Raw genomic sequence first — 24371 nt, forward strand, 5'->3', positions numbered from 1 at the left:
TTTTTTAATAGACTTAAGAAGGTCGTCTTATTGTAACTCGAATGTTGCGGATATTTTCTGATTAGTGGTTTGGCAAGGAGCTGTTTTTATTTTGAAAAACCCTCTTTTTTAAAATTTATCTTCATGTTTTTTACCTTTATAAAAGCTCTCGCTGCTGTCTGCTCCAGGCCATCTCAGACAAAATGTGTCATCCTTGCTTATATTTATGCTGCAGCACATTCGACAGATCTGGGTACTTGCCACGGTGGCGTTCGTGTGATGGGACCCAGCATGTCAATCGTGGGATCTCGTAGAGACAAAGATGAGGTCCAGGTTTAGACGCGTATCTGCATCAGCGTCTGTTTCATTTCCATAATCCTGGGCTCATTATACAGCGAGTAGGAGAGCGAGAGACGCTGACCTTTAGCAGGAGAGTGCTGTCAAACTTATTCTGGTTTTATCAGGCTCTGCAGGGCTGGCTGAGGAGCAGCTTGTGGGTTTTCTGTTATGGCAGCTAAATGACATTGTAATTGTTGTGACGAGGACAGAATAGAATGTGGCAGAATACATACTCATCAGACATGCAGGAAAAAATGCATCCAGCTTGTAGCCTCTCAACTTGTGCTTTTTTTTTTTTTTTAGATTTGTCGCTTTGATTTTGTGTTTTCATCTGTTTGAAGGTAAAAACAAGAAGTTGAGAAGTTGATTAACTTTGGGGTCACTTCTTTATGTTTTCAAAAAAACATCTTCAAGGCTGCATTTGTATTCAGTAAAGCAGTAATAAACTGTAAATACAATTTTAAAAGAACTTTTCTGTTTATTCTTGATGCAAAGCTGGATTTTCAGCGTTATTGCTGCAGTTTCACATGATCATTCTTTTATGTTGATTTTCTCCTCAGGAAAGATTTGTTATTATAAATGTTGAAAAGTAAACTGTAATACATCTTTTTAAGGATACTTTCAAATGAACAGCATTTATCTGAAAAAGAAACATTAGAAAAAGACATTAGAAAAACTAATGCATTCTTGCTAAATAAAAAGAATAATTTTAGAAAAGAAAATTACTAAACCCAAACTTTTGAGAGGTAGTTTGACTAAATAAAAAATAAACAAAATGAAAGAAAAAAACATATACAGTATATATATATTAATAATAATATCATAAAACGATTACTAACTACTAAGAAAAATAAAATTGAAATAAAAGTCATTTTATTAAACTGTAATTACATTTTCAGCTTAAAAACGGAATTAACTTTTATGGACAAATAAAAGGGAAAATATATTTTTATGATGTACAAGTGTTTAAAAATGGGAGATTATTCATATTATAGGGCTGCATTCTGATCCTATAATATAGTCTTTTAATATTTCATCAGATGGTCTATTATAGTGAATAATATTTTTGTGGGTGTCTTCTGTATATCTTGGTTAAAATGTATGATAAGATGTAAGATGAACTCAGAAAAAAGTAAAATTACACAGGATGAATTCCAATGAGCTACGGATGCTCCAATCGACCGGTCAGAGATCAGTATCGGCCGATAATCACATTTCATGATCATCACATTTCATCGCTAATCTGGCCAATCTTATGAACTGATTGCAATTGTTTGTTTTCGAGTTTACAGATGATTTATAAGAACTGAAATCTTTGTACACATAAGATTGGCTAGAAATAAAAAATAAATAAAATAAAAAAATATTTTCAACTTAAATATTTAATAATATAACTTATTTTAATAAATAGTAGTTTATAGACCTATTTCCTTTTAGCAAAGAAGTAATGTGTTTTTAATAGGTGTGTATTTTAACTTCTTATGCATCAGATATGCATTAAAATTCTTCTTCCATCATTTGCAGCATTTCCAAATTGCTTTGTTTGTCATTTTCTTATCAATTTTCTGAATCTGTTTTATCAATTATTTTCTGTAAAGCTGCTTCTGACCATGACATGTCCACACTAAATGGTTATAACCATTTACGCACGTGTTAAAGGAATTTATATGCAAAATCTTTAATTTATTCTCTTAGGTAAGGCATAATCTCCACTTAAGTATCATACTTGGAGGAAAAATGCGCTTTATGCATTATAAAGCTTAAAGCATTTGGTACTCTGTATCGGTTGATCACCATGACAAGAAATTGATACTCGATATCGGCTGCAAAAACCTGGATCAGAGCATCCCTATAATGAGCAGTATGTACTTTTACTGTTTTAATGTCCTTTTCTTTGGACAGAAACTTTTCTACTTCTACATTCCCCAGGCAAAAACTCATACAAGTTTGAAGCGACATGAGGGTGAATAAATGATGAGAGAATTTTCATTTTTGGGGCGAACTGTCTCTTGAAGATCTAGCAGCTTGTCGGACAAAACAAATAAATTCCATGTAGTGTCTTGAGTGAAAGTGGTGTCCACCTTTTGGAAAAACGATCAGTATAGATCACTGCTCTGGCCTCAAGTGCTCGTCATGGTGAGTCAAAAGCAAATCACTTTGTCACAATTTCTCAAAAACCAACAAAGGGATTTAAAGAACATGAGTTCCAATATATATATGTACACTTGAGTATGTTTTTAGCCGAGTGTTGGGATAAGGGGAGAATTCTGGCAAAATGAATCTTAAAAGAAAAGGCAAAGGAGTTGATTTAATTAATGCGGCCTCATGTCCTACGGCCATGTGTAATCCGTCGAGAATTCCTGAGTGTGAGCTCTGGGAGACAAAAAGACATCTTCTAGAGGACTCCTCAAGTGGCCTGTAATGAGAACCTTCCTGTAATCCCATAATTCCTTGTTTAATTAAAAGACAGAGCTGGCCTGGAGTCGAAGCCACTTTGATGGCTCTTTCATTGTTGTGCTTTTGCTTGGAGGCTATTTTTGGGACTTTCTGTCCGACAAACAAATACAGAGGGATGCAAATATATTCATTCATGTGTTTCCCCTTTTGTGACCTAACCAATGGCAGATGACAGTGACGAAGTAGATGATATTTTACATGCAAAAGTACAAATGTAAAATCCAGAAGCAGGTGAGCTAATATAGGAGAAAAAAAAGCAGAATGTTTGGAGTTTATATATATCTCAAGCTTGCCTCATTGCTGTCCCCTATGGTGTGGAACGGGACTCAACAGATTTTCAGTCAGTTTTACAGTCATTAAATTACCTCTTAAACCCCTCTTGTGTTTCACCTGGCCTGAAAAACCAGTTCTTACTGTACTTGGTCTTCCAGTGACCCTAGTAAAAATATGCTTTGAAACTGACTGTTAAACACAGATTTCTGGACTCAATTTAATTTGGTTATATTGTAGTTGTGATGTCCATTTTTTTTATTAATTTTTTTTTTTTTTTTTTGCTTTAGATGGTTCCAAGAAGAACATTTAACATTCAAAGAATACTTAAATAGATTATTCAAATGTTCTTCTCACAAAAAAAAAAAAAAAAAAAAAAAAAAAAAAAACGGGTCTTTTAAGAAGTCCTTTGGGCAAAAATAAATAAACAAAAAATTAATGCTGATAAACAAATCATTAACTTTTTTTATCAATTGTTACATGAATAACTTTTAAGATGAAAATAATGTTTTTTTAATATTAAAATATTCTTTATATACAAATTCTTTATATATTTTTAATTCTTTATATTAAACAAATGGGTCTTTTTTTGCATTCATGCTATGAAAGAACCATTTTTGAGTCCACAAAGAAACTTTCAATGAACAGTTCTTAAGAGAACCATTTGTTTTTTCACTGTGAAGAACCTTCTGTGCAATGTAATGTTAAAAATGTTTTTCAAGGAACGATCAATGGCAGAAAAAAATGTAGATTTAGATAGATTTAGATCTTGAGTCACAATTATTTTTAAAAAAGCTTCTATAATATAAGTAAAGGCAGAGCACAGGCCACTCGGCTCCTCTATAATCAACTCTATTCAGAGGGGCCACTCTTGGAAGCCCACACCAGCCTTAGCCAATAAGAAGCCAGGGTTCAACCATCACTAATGTAGAATTGCTTCAATTTAGCGGGAAGTCATGGCCTGGATTAAGGCCAGTGTCTGTCGAGCTTGGCCCCCAATGCTGCTGAAGGGATTTTCAAGGATCAGCCCAGTGCCAGCCCAACTGGAAATAAATAAAGAATCAACTCAAATGAAATGATAAAAATGGGCTGTAAGATCTTCCCTGTCATATGTGGAAACGGTCTTCATGCGACTAAAGAATGGGACAAAGGTAGATCATTTTGAATCTCAATTTTGTCATCATTCATCATGTAGTATATAGTAAATAGTTACTTTGCACATTATCCTTATTAAAAGTACACAGCTTTGACAGAGCGACTAATTTTGTTGGTCTAACTTTCATGTTTAATCTGTATGTTTGCTAGTTGACTTATCTTCAAGATTGGAGATAAACTGCTGCCGCTTTCAGTTTAGCAATAAATGTCAGGTAAAATGGTATTCAAATATCGTTGCAGAAATAGAAAAGCTTCTAAAATAGAAACGTTTGCACTTCACCATCGTGGTTTGGTTAGGACAAATATACCTTTTAACATGGAAAAGAAAGCTTTTATCGCATGTTGCAGTGTCACATTGCACATAGCTAGAAAACAGCGTAATGTACAGTGTAAAGCGCAAACCATAGACTGTTAGGTGCTAACACAAAAAAGCTGCAGTTCACTTAATGACCACCGGTGTCACTAATAACAAGAGTTTCTTGAATTTGACACGTATCTTCTTTAAAGCTTATTGAAGTCAAAGTTAGCAGCGGCCTACATGCACCTGTGTTAAGGTCATTGATCTGCACAGCATGGATAAGCTAATGTGTCATTTTTGTTTCATCGCTAAGCTACTCTGCTTGAATTGCCACCCACACTCCTCTGGTTTGCATCAGATCAGATTTAGGTTCATTGTTTCTCATCTTTTCTTCAGTTAACTACTAAAGAGAGACGCTGCAGTTGACATGGCTGCATTTGACAGATAATCCACCACCAGTATTTTTAAGACTGCCTGCTAAATTGCGAATGGCATTTAATGCAATGAACTCAATCATATACTTGATTTATTTTCAAAGTGCCAGTTTTGTCTTCATTTCATCACAAAATACCAGTATAAGGATCACTAAGGTGGTCTGTGGAGATTAACACCCCCAACACTTTTCCCTCCATGGCCTCGGGGCAAGCTGGGATACGCTCTGATGTGGGATTGTATTTTCAAGAGCTTCGCTTATATAAATAGTCATGCATTGAAATAATATTCGCTTGAAAGAAAACCACCCGAATCCGTATCATTCCACCGCAGAGCCATCCAAAACATTTTTTTTTGGGTTCATATTCATTCAGAAAAAAATCAAACTGAGCATGATGACGGTATTCAAGAGCAGAGAGATTTCTGGTAACTACATCTCTATGGAAAGTAGATGAAGTCTGTGATTTCTATAGTGGTGTGCACAACGCACTCAGCTCTTTCCTTCTCTGTCCTCTTTGACAGGTCGAATGGATGAAGTCTCGGACGTGGAGTCTGAACCAGACCTGCCGCTCAAGAGAAAGCAGAGACGCAGTCGGACCACCTTCACAGCTGAGCAACTGGAGGAGCTGGAGAAGGCCTTCGAAAGGACACACTACCCTGACATCTACACCAGAGAGGAACTAGCCCAAAGAACCAAGCTCACAGAGGCCAGAGTACAGGTAAGACTCTACCACATGCTAAAGTAGTCTCTGCAGTTGCTAGATATACAGGTGGTTTCTACACTGTGCATGTTTGATGTGATTGTTTCTGCAATCTGCAACCATCTTACATCACAAACATATAATATAAATATTATGCTGTTGTTTAAAGCAAAATCAACAAGACTGTAGGGTTAGTTGTGTCAAGGAAAAAATGAAAGCCTGTTTTGAGACATTAATTTTTCATTTGACTGCACTCACTCTTTTGTTAAATGAACGATACTGCCATTGGCTATAATGCACATGCTGTCTACTTGTGACTTGTCAAATTCAAGTCAAACTGTTTGTACATTCAAGCGAATGAAGTCAGTTTCAGTGCAACTTTATTCAGATCTTCTCTTATATCTAATCTTGGGTTTGTTGTTTGTTGGGTTCTATGTATCGGTTCCATGAAATTAAACTGCAAAATAAATGTATCTGACGTCCATTTCTGTTTTGAGACAATTATAAAGGAGTTACATCTGAATATTGCAAAGAACGGTTGTAGGATATTTTGAATTATATTAATTAGCTGCTTTGCCTGTTTTGGATGTGCTGTTGATTGATTCCTGCCATTTAGTAAAGCCATGCTCTGATGTATTTGATTGGTTCTTGTATTGAATTAGCCATTGAGGACACAAGCTTGTTTGTTAAGTTTGATTTCCTATTTAGGTTTATGAATGTGCTTTATTGTTATTTTTATGCTGTATTGTTTTCCTTTATTAGATGCTAGTGTTTTATTTTTGTCTGAAAGTAATTAGTGTTGTGTTTAAAATTAATAACATTGTAAACGTTCTTTAGAAATTTTGATTAAAGTAATCAAATCGGTTAAATAAATAAAAAAAAAATAACAAAAATTTAAATAGGGTAACTTGTAATGTAACCTTCCTTACATTCTTGGTATGCCAGGAATGCTCTTGGATTACCATGACAGCTTTCAGATTACAAGTTTTCGAATTGTACCATGTTTTTCATTTAAAGAGTCAGTTTGAAGACTTTCTGACATTCAAAATGTGTTTTATTGAGACAAATCAGGGGTGGCGCAGTGGGTAGCTCTGTCGCCTCACAGCAAGAAGGTTGCTGGTTCGAGCCTCAGCTGGGTCAATTAGCATTTCTGTGGAGTTTGCATGTTCTCCCTGTGTTCAAGTGGGTTTCCTCCGGGTGCTCCGGTTTCCCCCACAGTCCAAAGACATGTGCTATAGGTGAATTGGGTGAGCTAAATTGGCTGTAGTGTATGTGTTTGAATAACAGTGTGTGGGTGTTTCCCAGATATGGGTTGCAGCTGGAAGGGCATCCGCTGCGTAAAACACATGCTGGATAAGTTGGCGGTTCATTTCTCTGTGGCGACCCCTGATTAATAAAGGGACTAAGCTGAAAAGAAAAAGAATGAATGAGACAAATTATATTTGCCTAAAAACAAATGATTGGCTCATTATTCACACACTCTTATGCCATTCCAAACTTCTATATTCAAAGGCAATAAGATTCAGTGTTGTTTAAACTCAAGGTTTTGAAATTAGAAGTTTTTAGAAGTTTATTTAAGTTTGTTTATTCACTAAGAAATTAGTTTTGAAGTAAGAAAGTCATGCAGGTTTTGAACAATGAAAATTATTCGCCATTTATGATGCCACTGTCATGTTTTAGTGATCTATCTATGGCGTTTACTTCTGAAAGGGGGGTACCCAAAAAACTGATGCTCTCAGCTGGATATGCAGATTGTACAATGAAGGCTCAGTAAGAGTTCAGCTATGTGCTTGGAGGTCTGTAAAGTGTCATTGTGTCACTGGATCTGTTGGGCTAAAGTCCTCTGATTGATGACGCGTGTAACAATGCAACTGCTCATCTCAAAGAAAGAGCGAGAAAAACACAGCAGGCCTCTTCCTGTCAACCATATCAGAAAGAAACACGATCACGATAACATGGCAAGATTTCATTAAAAGATGCCATGAAAAATCCATATAGGCATGCTTTATAGGAAAATCGTGTATATGTTTTGTCTTTCAAACGTCTGTTGAACTATTTTGCCTTTAAAACAATGTCATAATGTAATCTTCAGGAGAAACAACAAACATACAAGGGGCACTAAAAACTTAAACTGCAAGTTTGCATTCAGATCTGCCTCCATTTAAGCAACAATTAAAGGTGCAGTAGGTGATCTGCTTAAATGCTAACCAGTTAGAATAATAGGTTTGAAACACAATCCATCCCCTGCTGTCCAAAGCCAGGCCTCCTTAAATCACAAACGTGCACATTAATGATAGAGACCCACTAGATTAGGGGTGACAACCCTGTTCCTGGAGATCTACCTTGCGGCAGATTTCAGTTGCAACCCATATCAAACACACCTGCCTGTAATTATCAAGTGCTGTTCAGGTCTTGTGTTCAGGGTTGGAGCTGAATTTTGCAGGAAGGTAGATCTCCTGCAAAAAATGTTTCTGAAGACCTACCTTTAATGGACAGAACCAAGTCCCACCCAATTCACTTTATGGAAGAAAAGATCTGTTGCTACTTCCATTCCATAACAACTTTACTATACCTTTTATACACTTTGTATTAAACTTTTGAACTCTTGAAATTTTGTAGTTATAGAAGTAGGTTTTGAAATACATGATGGGTTAACCAGAACGCTTCTAAATAAAATGAAGTATTGTGTAACTGGAACTTCAGACTGATGACAAAGTGATTTCTAAAATGAACAGAATGTTATTTATGTTTATAAAATAATGATCTTTCAATCAATTGATGTTGCTCTTTGATTTACCCTAATGAAACGACAGTTAGGATTTTTAATAAATATTTGCAAATTAAAATGACGAGATGGCCTTTTTCAAAACTGTTTTACTGTGAAAATATACAATCTTGTAAAAAAAATCTTGTTTTGACCTCAAGAACTATTAGACTTGTAAAATCCTGGATGGACTGTACAGTCCAAGTACCCTTACAGGAAAACTCATGAGGATCACATGTCAAACTCAAACATGTAAAAAAAAAAGTGATTATGAATGTGTTACAAAATTACACATTTTTGTTTTAAAATTTTACATGATTTAAACCATGCAATTGTTTACATGAAACTAGTTTGACTGAACTCAAAATGTGCCAATTAAACTAGCATTTTCACGGAAGGATTTTGGCTCCTCCCCCCGCTGGTCCTGACAGCTTGTCAAGCAAGTGGATCACTGAAACAATGAGAATACAGTAGAGTTATGGCAGCAGCTGTTGGGAGCAAAGGGAGGGGGATAAAAAGAGCGAGAGTGCATTCCTGATGGATTTCTCACTTTAGCTTTTGGCTGGGATCTTTTCTTCCCACCACTTTCAAGCCCACCACCACTCCTTGTAAAATTTGCTGCAAATCAGAGAGCATCCCACACCCTCTCTTGGGAACAGTTCTCCAACAGTTACATTAATTAATCAGAAGCTTGAAAAAAAAAAAAAAAACTTTACTTTTGTAATAGGGTGGACTACACTGTATACTACTACTCTGCATGTTGCCCTAATGTAGTAAATTTACCAAATTGACATGTACTGTAATGTCTTAGTGTTTGCATATTGATGCATACAATAATGGTTCAAAAAATCCAACAACAAACTGCCAAAGTGACATCACTGCATAATTGAAATGCAGCTGTTTCTCTTTTCCCTCCTTGGACACTTTTTAGGGGCAAAACTGGCTTCACCACCTTTATGTTTGCCAAAGGATTAGGCCACTTAATAATGCTGCAGTCCCATTTTTGGTTTAGCTTTTGGATTTATGAGTTTTCAAATCAGTCAAAACAAATTTCTGCGCCCAGACAAAACTAAAAGGGAAAAAGCTAGTGGCCTCAAACCAGGCTTTTTAGCAAAGAGAAGCTCTCTTGTTGGCAGTGTCAGAGATCCTGCTGATGTTTCTGCAATGTCAATGATTCGGCTCTCTCTAAAAGGGGGCCCCATGGGACATTTGGCCCTTTTGTGCATTTATGGTGATGGATGCTAATTAGACAAGTGAATAAACATTATGTGACTTTTGACCTGTGTTTGTCAGACCTTAATTATATTTTCAAAACTCGTCAGTAACAATTTATTTGGATGTGCCCTTTAGAAATACTGTTGACTGGTAATGTTGCAACTGCATATCATCTGACTCTGGAAATTCTGATATTGTGATATTTTTTTCTGCAATGAATACTGAGATATGAATACAGTTTCACAAGATAATTTGAATTGCACTATTTGACGGTTTTCTGGGGAGTCTAACAGTGTTTAGGTACAGAAATTGACTAATGACAATGCACAAAATACTTTTCTTACATTGCTTTGTCTCATTTTTAGTCCAAATATCTAAAAATTCTTAATCAAGTAAAAAAAATTACTTTGAATGAGTCAAAATTGAGAGTTTTTCTGTAAAACAAGCCAAATAATCTGACAGTGGGGTAAGCAAAATAATCTTGTTTTCACTTTGAACAGTAGATTTTTTGTTTGTTTGTTGCATAAATTGTATAAATTCTATATAAATACAGTAATTAAATACATTTCTGTAGCTCCTGGTCAACTGTAATTCAGACTCAACATTGTGATGTGAATATTGCGGATTTATTAAGCATTATAAGATGTTTAATAATATCTGTTAACATTATTTTAATGGTCCCCTTCAGACATTCTACTGACTTTAAGTGACTTTACCAGTACATATCATCATAGTTTAACACAGCTGTAACCACCTACTAATGCAAATACTCTATTGAGAGTTAGTTATTTGATAGTAACTACAATTTAAAAATAAATTCTAAACCAAATTTGAGTTCTTATGTAATTCCACAAATCAATTTAGACAGCAATAAAATAGTTTTTTTATAAAGGTGTGTGTGTTTGAGTGTATACTGTATGTCAAATGCTTTTGAACAACTTCAAACACCACCCGATCAATATGGTATTGCTGCATAGTACCAAAAACACATAGATTACATTAAATCATAATTTGCATACATTCTTTTCATTCACTTGATTTTCTGCTCACACATACATTAAGACATGTATCATAGGTTCATGTTACTCATAGTACACATGTTCATGGATTTCTACTAACTCTGCTAATAACATTTAGCTGTCATGTAGTTGCAGAGCAAGTAATAATACACTTTTTTTAATTAATACCTTAAATATTAAAGTTGAATTAGGGCTGGAGCAACTGAAGTTTATTTTAATGTGTATTTTGTCAGTAAGTACCAGCAGCAGCTCTCTGTAACTCTTACATAAATGCTCACTGAAGCTAAACATCCAGGTACTAACTTGGATGGGTGACCAAATGGGTAAGCTAGGTTGCTGCCGGAAGTGGTGTTAGTGAGGCCAGCAGGGGCTGCTAAACCTGCGGTCTTTGTGGGTCCTAACGCCCCAATATATTAATGGGTACTCTATACTGCTCAGTAAGTGCTGTCTCTTTCGGATGAGACATTAAATTGAGGTCCTGACTCTCTGTGGTTGTCGCCAAATTTGCCCTCTGGGCTCTGTCCATGGCCTCCTAACCATCCACATAGGATAATTGGCTTCATCACTCCTCACCACCAATCAGCTGGTGTAAAAAATGTGTAAAGCGCTTTGAGTGTCCAGAAAATCTATATATAATTGTAAGGAATTATTATCATTATTAATTAAGCCGTTTGTAAATTTACAGCCTATGTTTTCAGATGAAGCAGAATTTACTACATAGTCATAGATGATTATTATTAGTCACACTAAATTAATGAATTCAGTTAAATTTTCAGTTTACAATTTAACGCTATGGGGATTTCCCAGGTCACTTCTTCATGGGTGTACATTATACTTCGTCTCTGGCTTTCGGAGGAGATTTGCTACTGTTCACACAACCATGCTTTACTGACAACATGTGCATGACAATTGCAGCTTTGCTTTGTCGCGTTTTTGACTTTGGTTTCGATTAATAATAAGTAATGTCCTCCGGGTGCTCCGGTTTCCCCCACAAGTTCAAAGACATGCGGTAAAGGTGAATTGGGTAGGCTAAATTGTCCATAGTGTATGTGTGTGAATAGGTGTGTGTGTGGATGTTTCCCAGTGATGGGTTGCAGCTGGAAAGGCATCCGCTTCGTAAAACACATGCTGGGTAAGTTGGCGGTTCATTACGCTGTGGTGACCCCAGATTAATAAAGGGACTAAGCCGAAAATAAAATGAATGAATGAATGATAATATAAGTAATGATTAACAAAAAAACGTTGTCATGACTTCTTGATCATGTCAGTTTTTAAAAGTGTAGGTTACATTATCTGTCGGGCACCATTGAAATTTTACACAAGTGTAAATCCAAATGTTCTGTAGCACCATACAGAATGGAAACTCCAGATCATTCAAAGATCATCTGAAACCACCACAGACTCCATTCACTTGTTGGCCCAGCAGCTCATGTTTTGTTTTCGCAACCCTGTCACAGCACAGCAGTTGGTTCTTGAGAGGCCCAGCAGATGATGTTTGAGGATCTCTGGGCTCGAGATAGCTCACATGGAGATGCCAGGGCTCTGGGATCATTGCTTTTGAGCAGAGGAAGGTGTCTGACCCTGTTGGCTTTTGGCAGACCCCGCGGCCTCAGTGTCAACCCACTTGAGTGCAGCTGTGCCGACACAGTATCCAGATGTCTGAGTGAGAGAGAGGGATGGGAAAAGAGGGAGGGAGAGTTTGTGCTGCCGAACAGAAGTAGTCAGACATGGATCAGTGATGATGTCAGAGGTGTTAATTTATGCGTTTGGTGAAGTGTCATCATCTGTCTTCCCTAAACACTGTCACTGCAGTTATTCTTAACCACAGACGATTTACTCAGGCTTCCACTGTTTTATGACTAATCAGAGGAAGTGATGCATTTCTGAATAAGCAATGGGATAAGTGCTTCCAGGTCTCACCGCACCGCTGGCAGTCTGTCTGGTTCACCACATTTTGTTGGGCCAGAGGGAGACACGAGAGGAATTAACAGAGATTTACAGGATATTTCATAGGTGGTGGCAGTTATGTCACTTCAAACTCTGTTAGACAAGACAGATCTCAGTGATGTGCTCATGTTTCAGGTTTGTGGTTTGTCTTTCTGATATATGAGAAGATACAGTAGACATGCACAGTACTTTATGACAATGAATACCGCCTGTATCTTTCAGATTTATATTACAAACAATGTATTAAACTAGATAGAATGACTGAAGTTTGACATGCGTCAAATTACATTTACAAAGGTGTTTTGAAAAGTAAACTGTAAAACCCAATAAGTTAAGGCAACTCAAACCATTTGAGGAAAACGATTGCTACAAACCATTTGAGTTAAAAACTAATCTATACGAGTACTGTGAACTTAATCCATTTAAGTTGAAGTAATGAGGTATTCAATTAAGTCATTACCTTCAACAGAGCTCAAAACTCTTTTTAAATGAGTAGAATTAACTTTCAATCAATTTGGAGTACAATTTCATTGAATGGATGTGCAATGACAATTACAAGAAATCAAAAATATAAAGATTTAAATTCACAATTGCTTTCACTGTAATTTTTAATGTCATCGAATGATTCTTGTTCTAATTATGCATTTATCAGATTATCAGATTTAGATAGATAGATAGATAGATAGATAGATAGATAGATAGATAGATAGAGATAGATAGATAGATAGATAGATAGATAGATAGATAGATAGATAGATATATAGATAGATAGATAGATAGATAGATAGATAGATAGATAGATAGATAGATAGATAGATAGATAGATAGATAGATAGATAGATAGATAGATAACCATTACCTTAATTACAGTTACAGGGTATTCACAGAAATTTATATCTTAAATTTCAAATACACAGTTTTAGGTAATAAAGTCTTAAATTCACTGAAACATTCTCTTGCTGTTCCTGAATCATTTAAAGGGGTCTTAATTGTCCTTTGTGTATACCTTTCACAGTACTGGGTTTCAATAAAACTTTTAGGCAAATTTTATTCATAACTAATATTATAACAGTCTGTTGTGCTTACATTTAGCTTTTAAAGAGTTTTTGTAGACAGCTAGGGTTTGCTTTTTTTGACAGATTGCTTAAAATTAATTAGAAATATGAAATTTAAGAAATAACCTTTTAGAATTAGTTTTTTTTTTTTTTGATGGGGCAAGTACATATTTTTTCTGCTTGGCCATTTAAAAAATCCTTAGTGTTTAGCCCTATATAAGTCAGAATATTAATTCCTCATGGTCTTATAAAGGTCTTAAAAATGTCTTAGATTTGACTTGGTGAAACCTGCAGAAAATCAGTAATTTATTAAAGAAAAAATTTAATTGGTAGTACTATCAGACATGGAGTGAAGAGAGCTATTCCCTCCACGTGTTGCGCACAAGCAGGTTTAGAGATGTCTCCACTTCCCCTCTCTAATCTGCCACCCTTTGATGCAATCTGGAAACAAGACTTCCAGGGCACGAGTGTCAGCCTCCTGATGTGGACTCACATCACATGCATTGTGATGCCTTGTGAAATCTGGTGCCAATAATTCTATGCTCCTGGCAAACATAAAGTGGCATTTTAATGAATGAATTATATACTGTAAATATGTGACTGCAGAAATTATGTTTGTGTATATGCAATGTGTGTTTATATGTATGATAATGAAAATAAAAGATAAAACGAGGATGACTTGCACCTCTTCAATTTCCAAAGGCATCTGGTTATAGTAAAAGTTGAGTTTTGCAGATGTCTCTGTTGAAGAGATACCTCGTTTTATTGAGTTTTACCACGCTGTTACCGTCAGCGCCTATTAATGCTTCATCTAAAAGCTGAAGTCAAAGTGAGGTAAGGAGACAAACTAGCATATGTGTTCTGTGCCTGTGACAGTTCTGTGACTGCAGAAATACAAACAAACCATCAACAAAAAAAATGCCATTTTAAATATCGATCCTTTTGATCACTTTTGTTTTCCATTTCTGGTGGCTCAGGTTGTTATGAAATTATTTGTGTTTTTAAACCAATGAAGTAAATATAGGTCAAAAAACACAAATATATAGGTAAAAAACACAACAGAATGTTACTAGGTGTATGATAGGGCCCTTTGAATGTGTTTTGTGTTATTTTGCTCGTCTTGTTCAATTGCGTAATCTCAATACGTCAATATGCTTCTAACCACAGGTCGACAGTTTGTGATGCTGTTTAAGCATATTTGTTGGAAGTATGGTCTTGAGAAACAACTAATTTCCGCTTAAAACAGCAGTTAGTAACAAACAAATTTTGCAACAAATTGGCTAATGATGCTTTTGGGAAAAATCAACTTTTACAAACAACCTGACATTAATTCAACCAGCTGATTTAGATGCAAAGACACTAGACCCTGACAGACATTCACAAACAGCTAGACATCAGTCAACCATTGACCCAAACCTATCCTGTTCCACTAGCCATCCAGATTCCCACAACTCCTGCATGCAGCCACCAAGATCAATGTCAGCCCTTTTTTTACGCCTCTCAGCCACTGTTATGTTCTTTTTTGCTGTGAAATTCAATCACGTTCTCCAGGTTTTACTCCTCATCTTCCTGTCTGCTCGTCAACCATCCCTGCACATACCAAACGGTAATCCTAGGAGAACTTATAACCATCGTTACCCAAGAGAGAGGCTATAGAGGGGAAAAAAAGCAAGCGAGAGGAACTGGGATGGCTCGAGTGATTGATATTGGATGAGAGTGTGAGATGCTGGCCGAAATGCAATGTGAAATCGTGACACAGTCCACAATCAGATTTGTCTTCCATTTACCTCCCTTCCTCTTGTCTCTCCTGCTCCACCCGGAGATTGAGAGTATATTGAATTGAATTTTTCGACTTCCATTCTCTCCGAACCAAATGCAATCAAACAACAGCTCCTTCAGCCGCACTCCACAAAAACTCCTCTCTTAAATGTTTCGACCGAGCGACTCGGTTCACTTTTTAAGGAAATTATTTGGGAAATATGAAATGAGTCGGCCGTCTCAGTTGGGCAGTGTGCTTTGTGTCTCGGTTTGAGCAGGGAAATGAGAAGAGTGGGGAATTAGAGGGAATGGCGGAGAGAAAATCCTTGCTCAAGGTGCCTTTGCCATCGGGTTCCAGGATGGCGCGTTCACAGCAAGCCTCTTAGGAGATCCATTGAAGCTCTCCAGCCTCTAACACTAAGATATGCACCTCATAATGCCTTGTGCTGCTCTCCAGTTCTTCCTATTACCAGAAGCCATCCTGACCTAAGACGCGAAGTGATGAGGCTCATGTCAGTGGGATGTGTGGTTTTATGGGTAGGGTCATTGTTGAAGGAGTAGTGTGGAACAGCTAATGGGGGATGGTTGAGGACTGCTGACTTGTATTTGAATGAAAGCCTTTTTTATTGACAATTATTGAGGAAAAAACTCTCTTGAGGAACGTTTGGGATGCCTGACTTTGGCAGGATGGGTGTTGCTGAATTTTGCAAGGAAATTGCTAACTATGTGCTTAATTAGTCCCCTGCTGTGTTAATAAGAGTAATTATGTTGGTCTTAAAGGTGTTTCCACTGTCTTATAGGTGTTTCCTTGGCTTTGGGAACAAAACGGAACATTTTTCAAGAAATTTCATTATTGCTGGTTCTGCCTAAGTAAGGGAAGGTTTATAACATTTTGTTTTGTTTCATTTATTTGTTTTAAATTTAACTTTTATATTTACTTTATAAAGTACCATATGAATTTAAGATTTTGAGGAAAACAATCAAAATTCTAGATGCTTCTTTAGTGGTGTTCGGAATATCATTAGTTTTGTTGATTTTGTTCCATATAATTTTTTATTATTTAAAAAAACTATTTATTTTTTATCTGTTTTATGTTATTAGTTTTTATTATCCTCCTGAAAAAGCATATTTTATAGAACAGCAATTATCAAACAGGTCTTTGTGGCCTACTAATCAACAAAAACACAAATTTGGGAGTTTATGAAAAATAATTATACTTGTACAAATATACTTGTACTTTTGGAGTCTTATATACTTTTGTTTGGATTTTTTTGTTTGGAAATTGGACTTTGTTTGCAATTTCCCAAATTAAAGACCACATTTTTCATAAACTACTATATATATATATATATATATATATATATATATATATATATATATATATATATATATATATATATATATATATATATATATATATATTTGGCCTGATAATAAACTACAATATTAATTTAAGATTGTAATAAAATTAGATATATTGATGTTTTCACAGTCTTGCAGATTTTTAACATTTCGGGGACTGCTAAAACGAATGTTTTTGTTTCTCTCCCAGGGGTGAGATTTTTTAATGTACTATATTTAAAAAATGTATTTAGATTTTTTTTTTATTAACAAATGCTAGAAATATCTGCATTTATCAACAACATTTCTCTGCCAATAGTCCCTCTTATTAGCTCCAACATGAATTGTCCATTTTCTGAGGAATAATCAGACTCTTTATCTGTCTTTGTCACTCTGTGTAAAGACTGAAGGGCAGCCTGGGAGGATAAAAGCGCGAGGCAGAGAAAGAGTGTGTACTCATACAGTATGTGTATGCCAGCCCCTTGATCAATGCCCGCTCTGAAAGCGTCATTCTTGAGGAGCTGTTTAAAAAGGGACGCCCTCTCTTTGTGGCCTGATTCATTGAAGGGCCATTGTCCCCCTTTTTCACTTCCACTCACAATGGCGGAGACCATTTGAAAAACAACAGTAGATTAACTGCACTGCCAGTGTATTAAAGTGTGAAGAATGGCCCCTCTGAGGCATAGATCAATGTCATTCAGTCTTTTGCATACACAGGGCCAGAGCCTCGGCCCTGGAGAGGTGCAGGTTACTGGCCGAGCTCCCCTTTCAATGACTCACATTAGAATGAAACTTCAAAATGTGTCTTAATGTGGCACAGGCGTTCCTTCTGTCTATCTTTTTCTTTCTTTCTTTCTTTCTTTCTTTCTTTCTTTCTTTCTTTCTTTCTTTCTTTCTTTCTTTCTTTCTTTCTTTTTGATAGAGGCTTTCTGTTCATTTAAAATATTTCTGAAATGTCAAATGAAAATGAGGATTATAAATATATAATTTCTTTTCTTTTTTTTCCATTTGAATTGTTATAGTTTTAACTTTACAAGTGGTATTTTGGCACCGTATTGGTTTTAACTATTGGTTTAATGTAAAAGTGGATATTTATTGTCAAATATTTATTTTTTCTTCCAGCTTTTGAAAGATAAAAAGATAGATTTTAGATTTCTACACTAAATGTACTGTTGGGTTGTTTCAAAATATAGAGAAACCCAATCACTGTTTTTTATTTTTATTTTTTTAAATCAATTACATTTTTTTTTAACATGATAGGCTTGTTCAAATAGACCCAATTCTATGTGTATAAGGGTTTTACTCAGAAATTGTTAGAAAATTTCATAAATTATTACAAATAAACGTTTTTAAAATGTCTATATAGATTTCATGTTACAAATAAATGGCAAATAGAGCACTGAATTAATTGCAACATTTTGTATTTTACAAGTATATTTGTTCTTGTAAAATTTGCTTAAATAAGTGATCATGTTTTTCAACATAAGAAACAGCAACGACATATGTCTGAAATGAAATGTTTCTTTTTAATATATCTTTTAATAAGTTAAAATTTATTTTTTATTTTAAATAGTACTTTTTTCATTTTATTTGAAGTAAAACTTAAAGCAACCTGTTCCTTAATCACACACATTTTTAAAGAAATATTTATCCATTATTAAAAAATGACTTTAATAATACTGTTATACTTAATATCTTTTTAGCACACAGATTATTATCATAATTTTTTAAGTGTTTTAATGTTGATTTCTCTTTCAGTAATCAAGTAAAATTAATCTATAATATTGGTCATTTATCACTTATAAGACATTAAAATAATAATCACCTCATTGTATTTGCTTATTAATATTAAATTAATATATTTTTCCTCTAAATGTCAGGTTTGGTTCAGCAATCGTCGAGCCAGGTGGCGCAAACAAGCTGGAGCAAATCAACTTGCAGCATTTAACCATCTGTTACCTGGAGGATTTCCACCCACCGGCATGCCCACTCTACCAACATACCAGCTTCCAGAGTCCAGCTATCCTACTACAACATTACCACAAGGTGAGCCAACTAATGTTTTTCTGACTATACTAAACCCCAAAAACAGTAATAGCAATAGCGTGGAAGCTGCTATGATGCATTTTGCGAGTGGTTTTCAAAAACATCTAACTGTTCTTCCAGACGTCAGTGGCACTGTGCACCGACCTCAGCCTTTGCCCCCCTCTACCATGCATCAGGGCGGGCTCTCGAGCGACAGTAGCTCCGCCTACGGCCTTTCGTCCAATCGACACAGTTTCTCCAGCTACACCGACACCTTCATGAGCCAATCAGCGTCCAGCAATCACATGAACCCTGTGAGCAATGGACTCTCTCCGCAGGTCAGTAAGGGTCACTGGCCACAGTGTTTAAATACTCTTCTCTATAGCTGCATGTCAAGGAGTCTTTCAAGTGGAATTACGAGACCTTGCTAAAGATAAAATGGCATATTCTTTGTGCGCCGGCGTGTAGGTTTGGTGATTAGATGCCTCTTGTGTGTACTGAGCAGTTTTGGAGAAATCGTCTTCCCCTTGTGTTTATGAAGTGTTCATAAGATAGTGTTTTCTAATTAATATTCCTTTGTTTTACCCACTTTTAATTAAAATAGAGATTTAATTGTTTGATTCTGTGGAAAATTAGTTTCAGACAATACAGGATACCCTGAAGAGAATAAATCCCTCAAAGCACTGCGTAATCTCGCCAAAGTAATAGATCTGTGTGTTTAATTGTCTGGAAGGGTCTCATTTTCAAGAGTTAACAGACGTTTAAGCAAGTCAGGATGGTTTAATTAAGTGGAATGGGGCAAAAAGTATTGTCTTGTGTGGCTTGGGTTCATCTGTGAAGCTTGATGGTTTTTTCGAATGCTACTGAGGAAAGTGTATTATGCTGTTTTAATGGTGTGAATTAAATTTAGAGAGATGGTTCACATAAATTTGCTGTTAATTTCCTCACCCTTTGGGCGTGCCGGATTTAGGTGATGTTTTTCTTTCGATTGTGTTCCTTGGTGATTCAATAATTGCAAGTCAGTGGCTAACAGGGCTTTGGGAGTCAAACAGACATATACAGGAAAAACAAAATGAATACCTGTGACTCCTGATAGTACATGGAGGACGAATAAAGTGAAATTATATTAACTAAACATTATTTACGAGATTATTTGCTTGGAGATTCTTAGGAGTCTGGTTTCATTCTTTTGAATCACTTCTTTTGCAAACTCATCCTGCACTTCAATTAGAGAAAACCTTTCTAACTCTGACCAAAGTACTGATGAAGTGGTTAAAAGTATGTGTGTTGTACCAAACACTCGAATTAACACAGGCTCAAAGAACATTTTTATCAGGTTAAGATCTCAATTTGATATGATTCTGGTTTTATTATTATTTTAGTTACTCATAGGTACATTAAAATAAATCCCAACCTCTCTTTCAAATGCATAGAGTGTGTAATCCAAATATAGAATAAATAGAATATGGACAACATATCCATTTACAGATATTCAAAAATGAGCATGGGATCAGCCACAAAAGTATATATTTTTTAAAAATTACAAATCACAAATACATTTTTTTTCACTTAATATGGTTTAGACATCTACATCTTACATCATTATTTGCCGATTTAATCATGCCAATGTGTATATTGCATGTCAATGCATCAAACTGGTCAATCGTTTAACTTCTGTATTGTCAAGAGCCATGATTATTAATTTTATTTTGCCTGTATACATTGTTTTAACTGTCAAAATTACAGTAGTTGTCCTTTTTTTTGTCAAATAAGTTTTATTTGGTCATTAAATAGACTTGCAATTATCACAAATTCCGGGATTAATTTTCTGATATGCATAAACTTGCAAATATCAAAAATCAAAGCAAGAACAAACACCCCAACCCCCAAACCCCTGTAAGTATACGATACAGTGATAATCAAAAGAACCTTTTAGTTATAATACATTGATTTGGGGAAGATAATTTATCTTAAAGTTACAGAAAAAAGGGCCCCAAATCTTCTGAAAGTGTCCAATGTTGGCTTTTAAAAGCTATTTGGTTTGTTACAGGTGCAGAGTACATCAATTCTTTAAGCCATAGTTTAGCAGTTGGAGGAATTAACATTTTTTCTGGTACAATAATAACAGCTTTTTGGCTGTTGTCAAACAATATGTGAGGAAATTCTGTTGTGTGATGCTCAACGAATTTGTATAATCAGAATGTCCTAATATAACAAGCACTGGGTCAGGACCTACGTGTAGATCAAGGACATCTGAAAGCACTTTAAAAACCTCATTCCAGAATCCTGTATTTTGTGACAATACAAAACTATGAGCTAAATCGGCTTCTTTTGATTTGCACTCATCACAAATAGGAGATATATTGGGGAAAATCCTATGTAATTTCTTTTTGGAGAAGTGTGATCTATGTAGGACCTTGAACTGGATGAGGCATAATCTAGTGTTGATTGGTTGTATATCAATATCCTCTAATAGTTGTACATTTTGGATGCTGAGTTATCTTCTAACAGGAGATTCCCATTTGTGGCTGAACTGTCCCTTCAAGACATACAGTATTTTGTATTTGTTTTCTAGAATTTATTCTGACATTTTGGCTTCTGTCTGACCACTTTTCTGATTAAAAACTGTTGTTATCTATGTAATATAGCATTGCTGCCTGCTACCTTGGGTAAAAAATGACACTCTGCACAGGGTTAAGCTAAATAATCGGAAAATGGCTGCTATTGATGCACATCATTGGTGAAGAGTGTATTACAAGCAATTATTCACCATTAGTGGACAGTTTGGCCCACCATAACCAAGGAGATCTGACTAACAGGCAGAAAATAAGATTGAAATGGTGTGTAAGGAGTTGAAAATGAAATTCAATACCGCGTTTGTCCACAATTACCCTCTTGTTCACACGTTTCATGGCCACTTTCCCCCCGCACCAAATATTTCTTAAAGCAGATTGGAAACTGGTATTACTCTCCATTTTTTTTTCAAAGAGAGGAAAGAATTAGGGATTTGATGACAAAAAAGAGATTTTCTCTTGTACTGTGGAGTTGGGGGATAACATAAGCGTTTCTCAGCATGTTTGATTGTTAATCATAGTAGAGGGGCTTTAAGTACTAATGCTCTCACCGCAAACCTGCATAAATAACTCAACGTGGCTGAAGCATATTTTAGAGGAACGTTTACAGACAGAAATTGATAAAATAACAGCTTTCTATTGCTTTATTCTATAGCTCATTTATTCACTTTAGTCAGAAAAAATATTAAATATTAATAGGAGTGAATTTTATTATTGCTATTATTATTTGTCCCTTTAATAACTGAATTTGAATTTGCTGTAAAGAATCTTGAAGGAAATATTATAGTCATAAACTTATTTAATATAAAATGCAAAGTAGAATCCCTCTGCAATTTCTTTACAGTAATACATTATACTGTAAATAAAAAAAATCTCTAAATATGTATTTAATTACTAAAAGAAGTAACTCAATTATTTAATTAAATTTTTATATAATTTTATTTATTTAATTAAATTTTATATTATTAGCAGCCAAAAAATACTAAAACTTAAAACAAAGCTATATATTTTTTGTTTTATTTAATGCTAGTTTTAATATTTTATTAATTAGGATGTTAATCAAATAAAAAAGCAACTGTAGTTGTCAAATAAAATATTAAAACATCTTTTTTTAAACTATTTCATTTATCCCCCTTTACTTTTGTAATAATCTCTGGCTAAAATAAAGATGGTTCCCCCTCTTCAGCCCCTCTCACCCATCTCCACATGTCACATGTGGCTATTCCATCAGGCCCTTATTGTAGGAAAAATTAATGTTCTCTTTGACAGGAGTATCATAGTTCAAGTCCAGCATCACACTGAGCCTCAATGTCCATGAAAGAGCCGCCAGTGGCCCTAAAAAAAAACTTCATTCCTCTCAGATGCAGAGCCCACATGGCAGACCTTACAAACTGCTTTTTGTACATCACCATTTTCACCATCATATGTCTTATCTGTGGTCTTTCTTTTAACTATAACTCCCAAAGAGTGTTTCATTTGAACACACTAATAAGACAGTCAATGGAAATTGATGTAAATAATCAGGTAATAGTCTTATGCATTCTGTCTTGCAGTGAGAGGGGCAGTTTTTCCTAATGCTTGACTGTAAGTTTGCACAGAGAGCTTTTTGTTTGCTTTATTTGCTGGGAAATCTTGGGCATTTTTAAAAACTTTATAGCCTAAAGTTGTTGTCATAGGAGTGTAATAGCCTTCTCTCATTCGCCTGGACAAACCCTTCTTTGATGGCGAACTTGATGTTTGTCTGGCACATCTAAATGACAGATTTGAAATAATCCTGCTTATTCTTTTCAATTTATCAAGCATTTGTTTTCAACACAATTTATTTTATATTTAGTATTTGTGGCTTCTGATGTCTTTGTAAAGTCTTTGTCTGCTGTTTATAGGCATGGACAGAAAGAAAACAATATTTCGGTTTATTGCTGTTGTGGAGCTCTGTATTTGTAGATATTTTTAGAAATATGCACATATTATTAATTGTACTGTTTACTAAATGAATCATATATGAATGTAAGGATGTAATATTTATAGTAACAACTATTTTAGTTATGTCATTCTTCAGGATTATTTAATTTAAGGAACTGGCTTTTGTATGATTTAATTATAATTAATGTATGAGGATAACTAATTAATAGGATGCATTGCAGAGTAAAATAGGGCAACCAATATTAACCAATTACCTGTTATCACATCCAAGTTGAATTAATTAATTTCCTCATTTTTCTTTTGCTACAACAAGGGACCATTTAATTATAACATGAACATAATTCAGTAAAAAGAAAGGATAAATTGTTTTGTAGTTTGCTCAATTTACTTAAAACAAGGGAATGAATTACTGAAATATACTCATGAGAAAGAATGTTCATTTGTGGCCACAGTCATGGCTTTTTAAATGAATGCTTAAAACAAAAAATATAAACTAGTACAATCCAAAACAGACAGCTTAATTCAGACAGAAAACATTAATTATTTTTCGGACTTTACTTGCAGATATCGTTTCTTCATTTATAAATGTACTCACAAATTTAGTTTTTTAGAAAACAAGACTTGAAAATCTCATGCTATTTTGTTTCTAAAATAAATTAATCTTGATAAAAAAAAAGTTAAGATTAGGAAAATAATTTTTGCAGTACAGGTTATTTTACTATTTGCTTTAAGATATACAAAAAAAAAAAAAAAAAATGTAACCGAATGAAAGATGCATGAAAGAAAACCGAAAACGCACGGGCAACTCATTATTTAGTAACATAATTTACATGACCATCCTAGAAACAACATAACTAAAACTACTTAAAATGCCAATAAAAATTAACTTTTGTTACATTTTGAACAACAGAACAATTCAGAACAGAGATCGAGTACCTAATGAATCAAAACCTACAGAAATCCTTACAAACCACAATATACAAACAATTTCTGTTAAAATACACACTCGCACAACTGTTCATTATCCAACAATTGGCTTTAAATTCAAGAAAATAATTGATGAGGATTAATCAAACTGGAATTCTAAACAAAAAGATTCTTTTGTCATCACATCTGAGAA

The 24371-nt window shown here is 34.9% G+C and overlaps 1 protein-coding gene and 1 long non-coding RNA gene across 12 annotated transcripts in view; one reads left to right on the forward strand and one right to left on the reverse strand.

Annotated features, from left to right (window-relative positions):
- pax7b (paired box 7b) overlaps nt 1-24371 on the forward strand; it is a 90685-nt gene that overhangs the window by 34763 nt on the left and 31551 nt on the right. For all 5 annotated transcript variants that reach the window (XM_073938621.1, XM_073938622.1, XM_073938623.1 and 2 more), the window contains 3 exon segments: nt 5453-5649; nt 18611-18776; nt 18897-19093. In XM_073938621.1, coding sequence (XP_073794722.1) covers nt 5453-5649; nt 18611-18776; nt 18897-19093 — 560 coding nt within the window.
- LOC141380486 (uncharacterized) overlaps nt 1-24371 on the reverse strand; it is a 79614-nt gene that overhangs the window by 24356 nt on the left and 30887 nt on the right. For 4 of the 7 annotated variants that reach the window (XR_012398480.1, XR_012398477.1, XR_012398479.1 and 1 more), the window contains exon 3: nt 135-649. The exons of the other annotated variants lie outside the window; for them this stretch is intronic. This is a non-coding gene — a long non-coding RNA (uncharacterized lncRNA). The remainder of the gene's footprint in view (nt 1-134; nt 650-24371) is intronic. 7 annotated transcript variants of the gene reach the window in all.

The sequence above is a fragment of the Danio rerio genome, chromosome 23 (genome assembly GCF_049306965.1).
Source record: "Danio rerio strain Tuebingen ecotype United States chromosome 23, GRCz12tu, whole genome shotgun sequence".
NCBI lineage: Eukaryota > Metazoa > Chordata > Actinopteri > Cypriniformes > Danionidae > Danio > Danio rerio.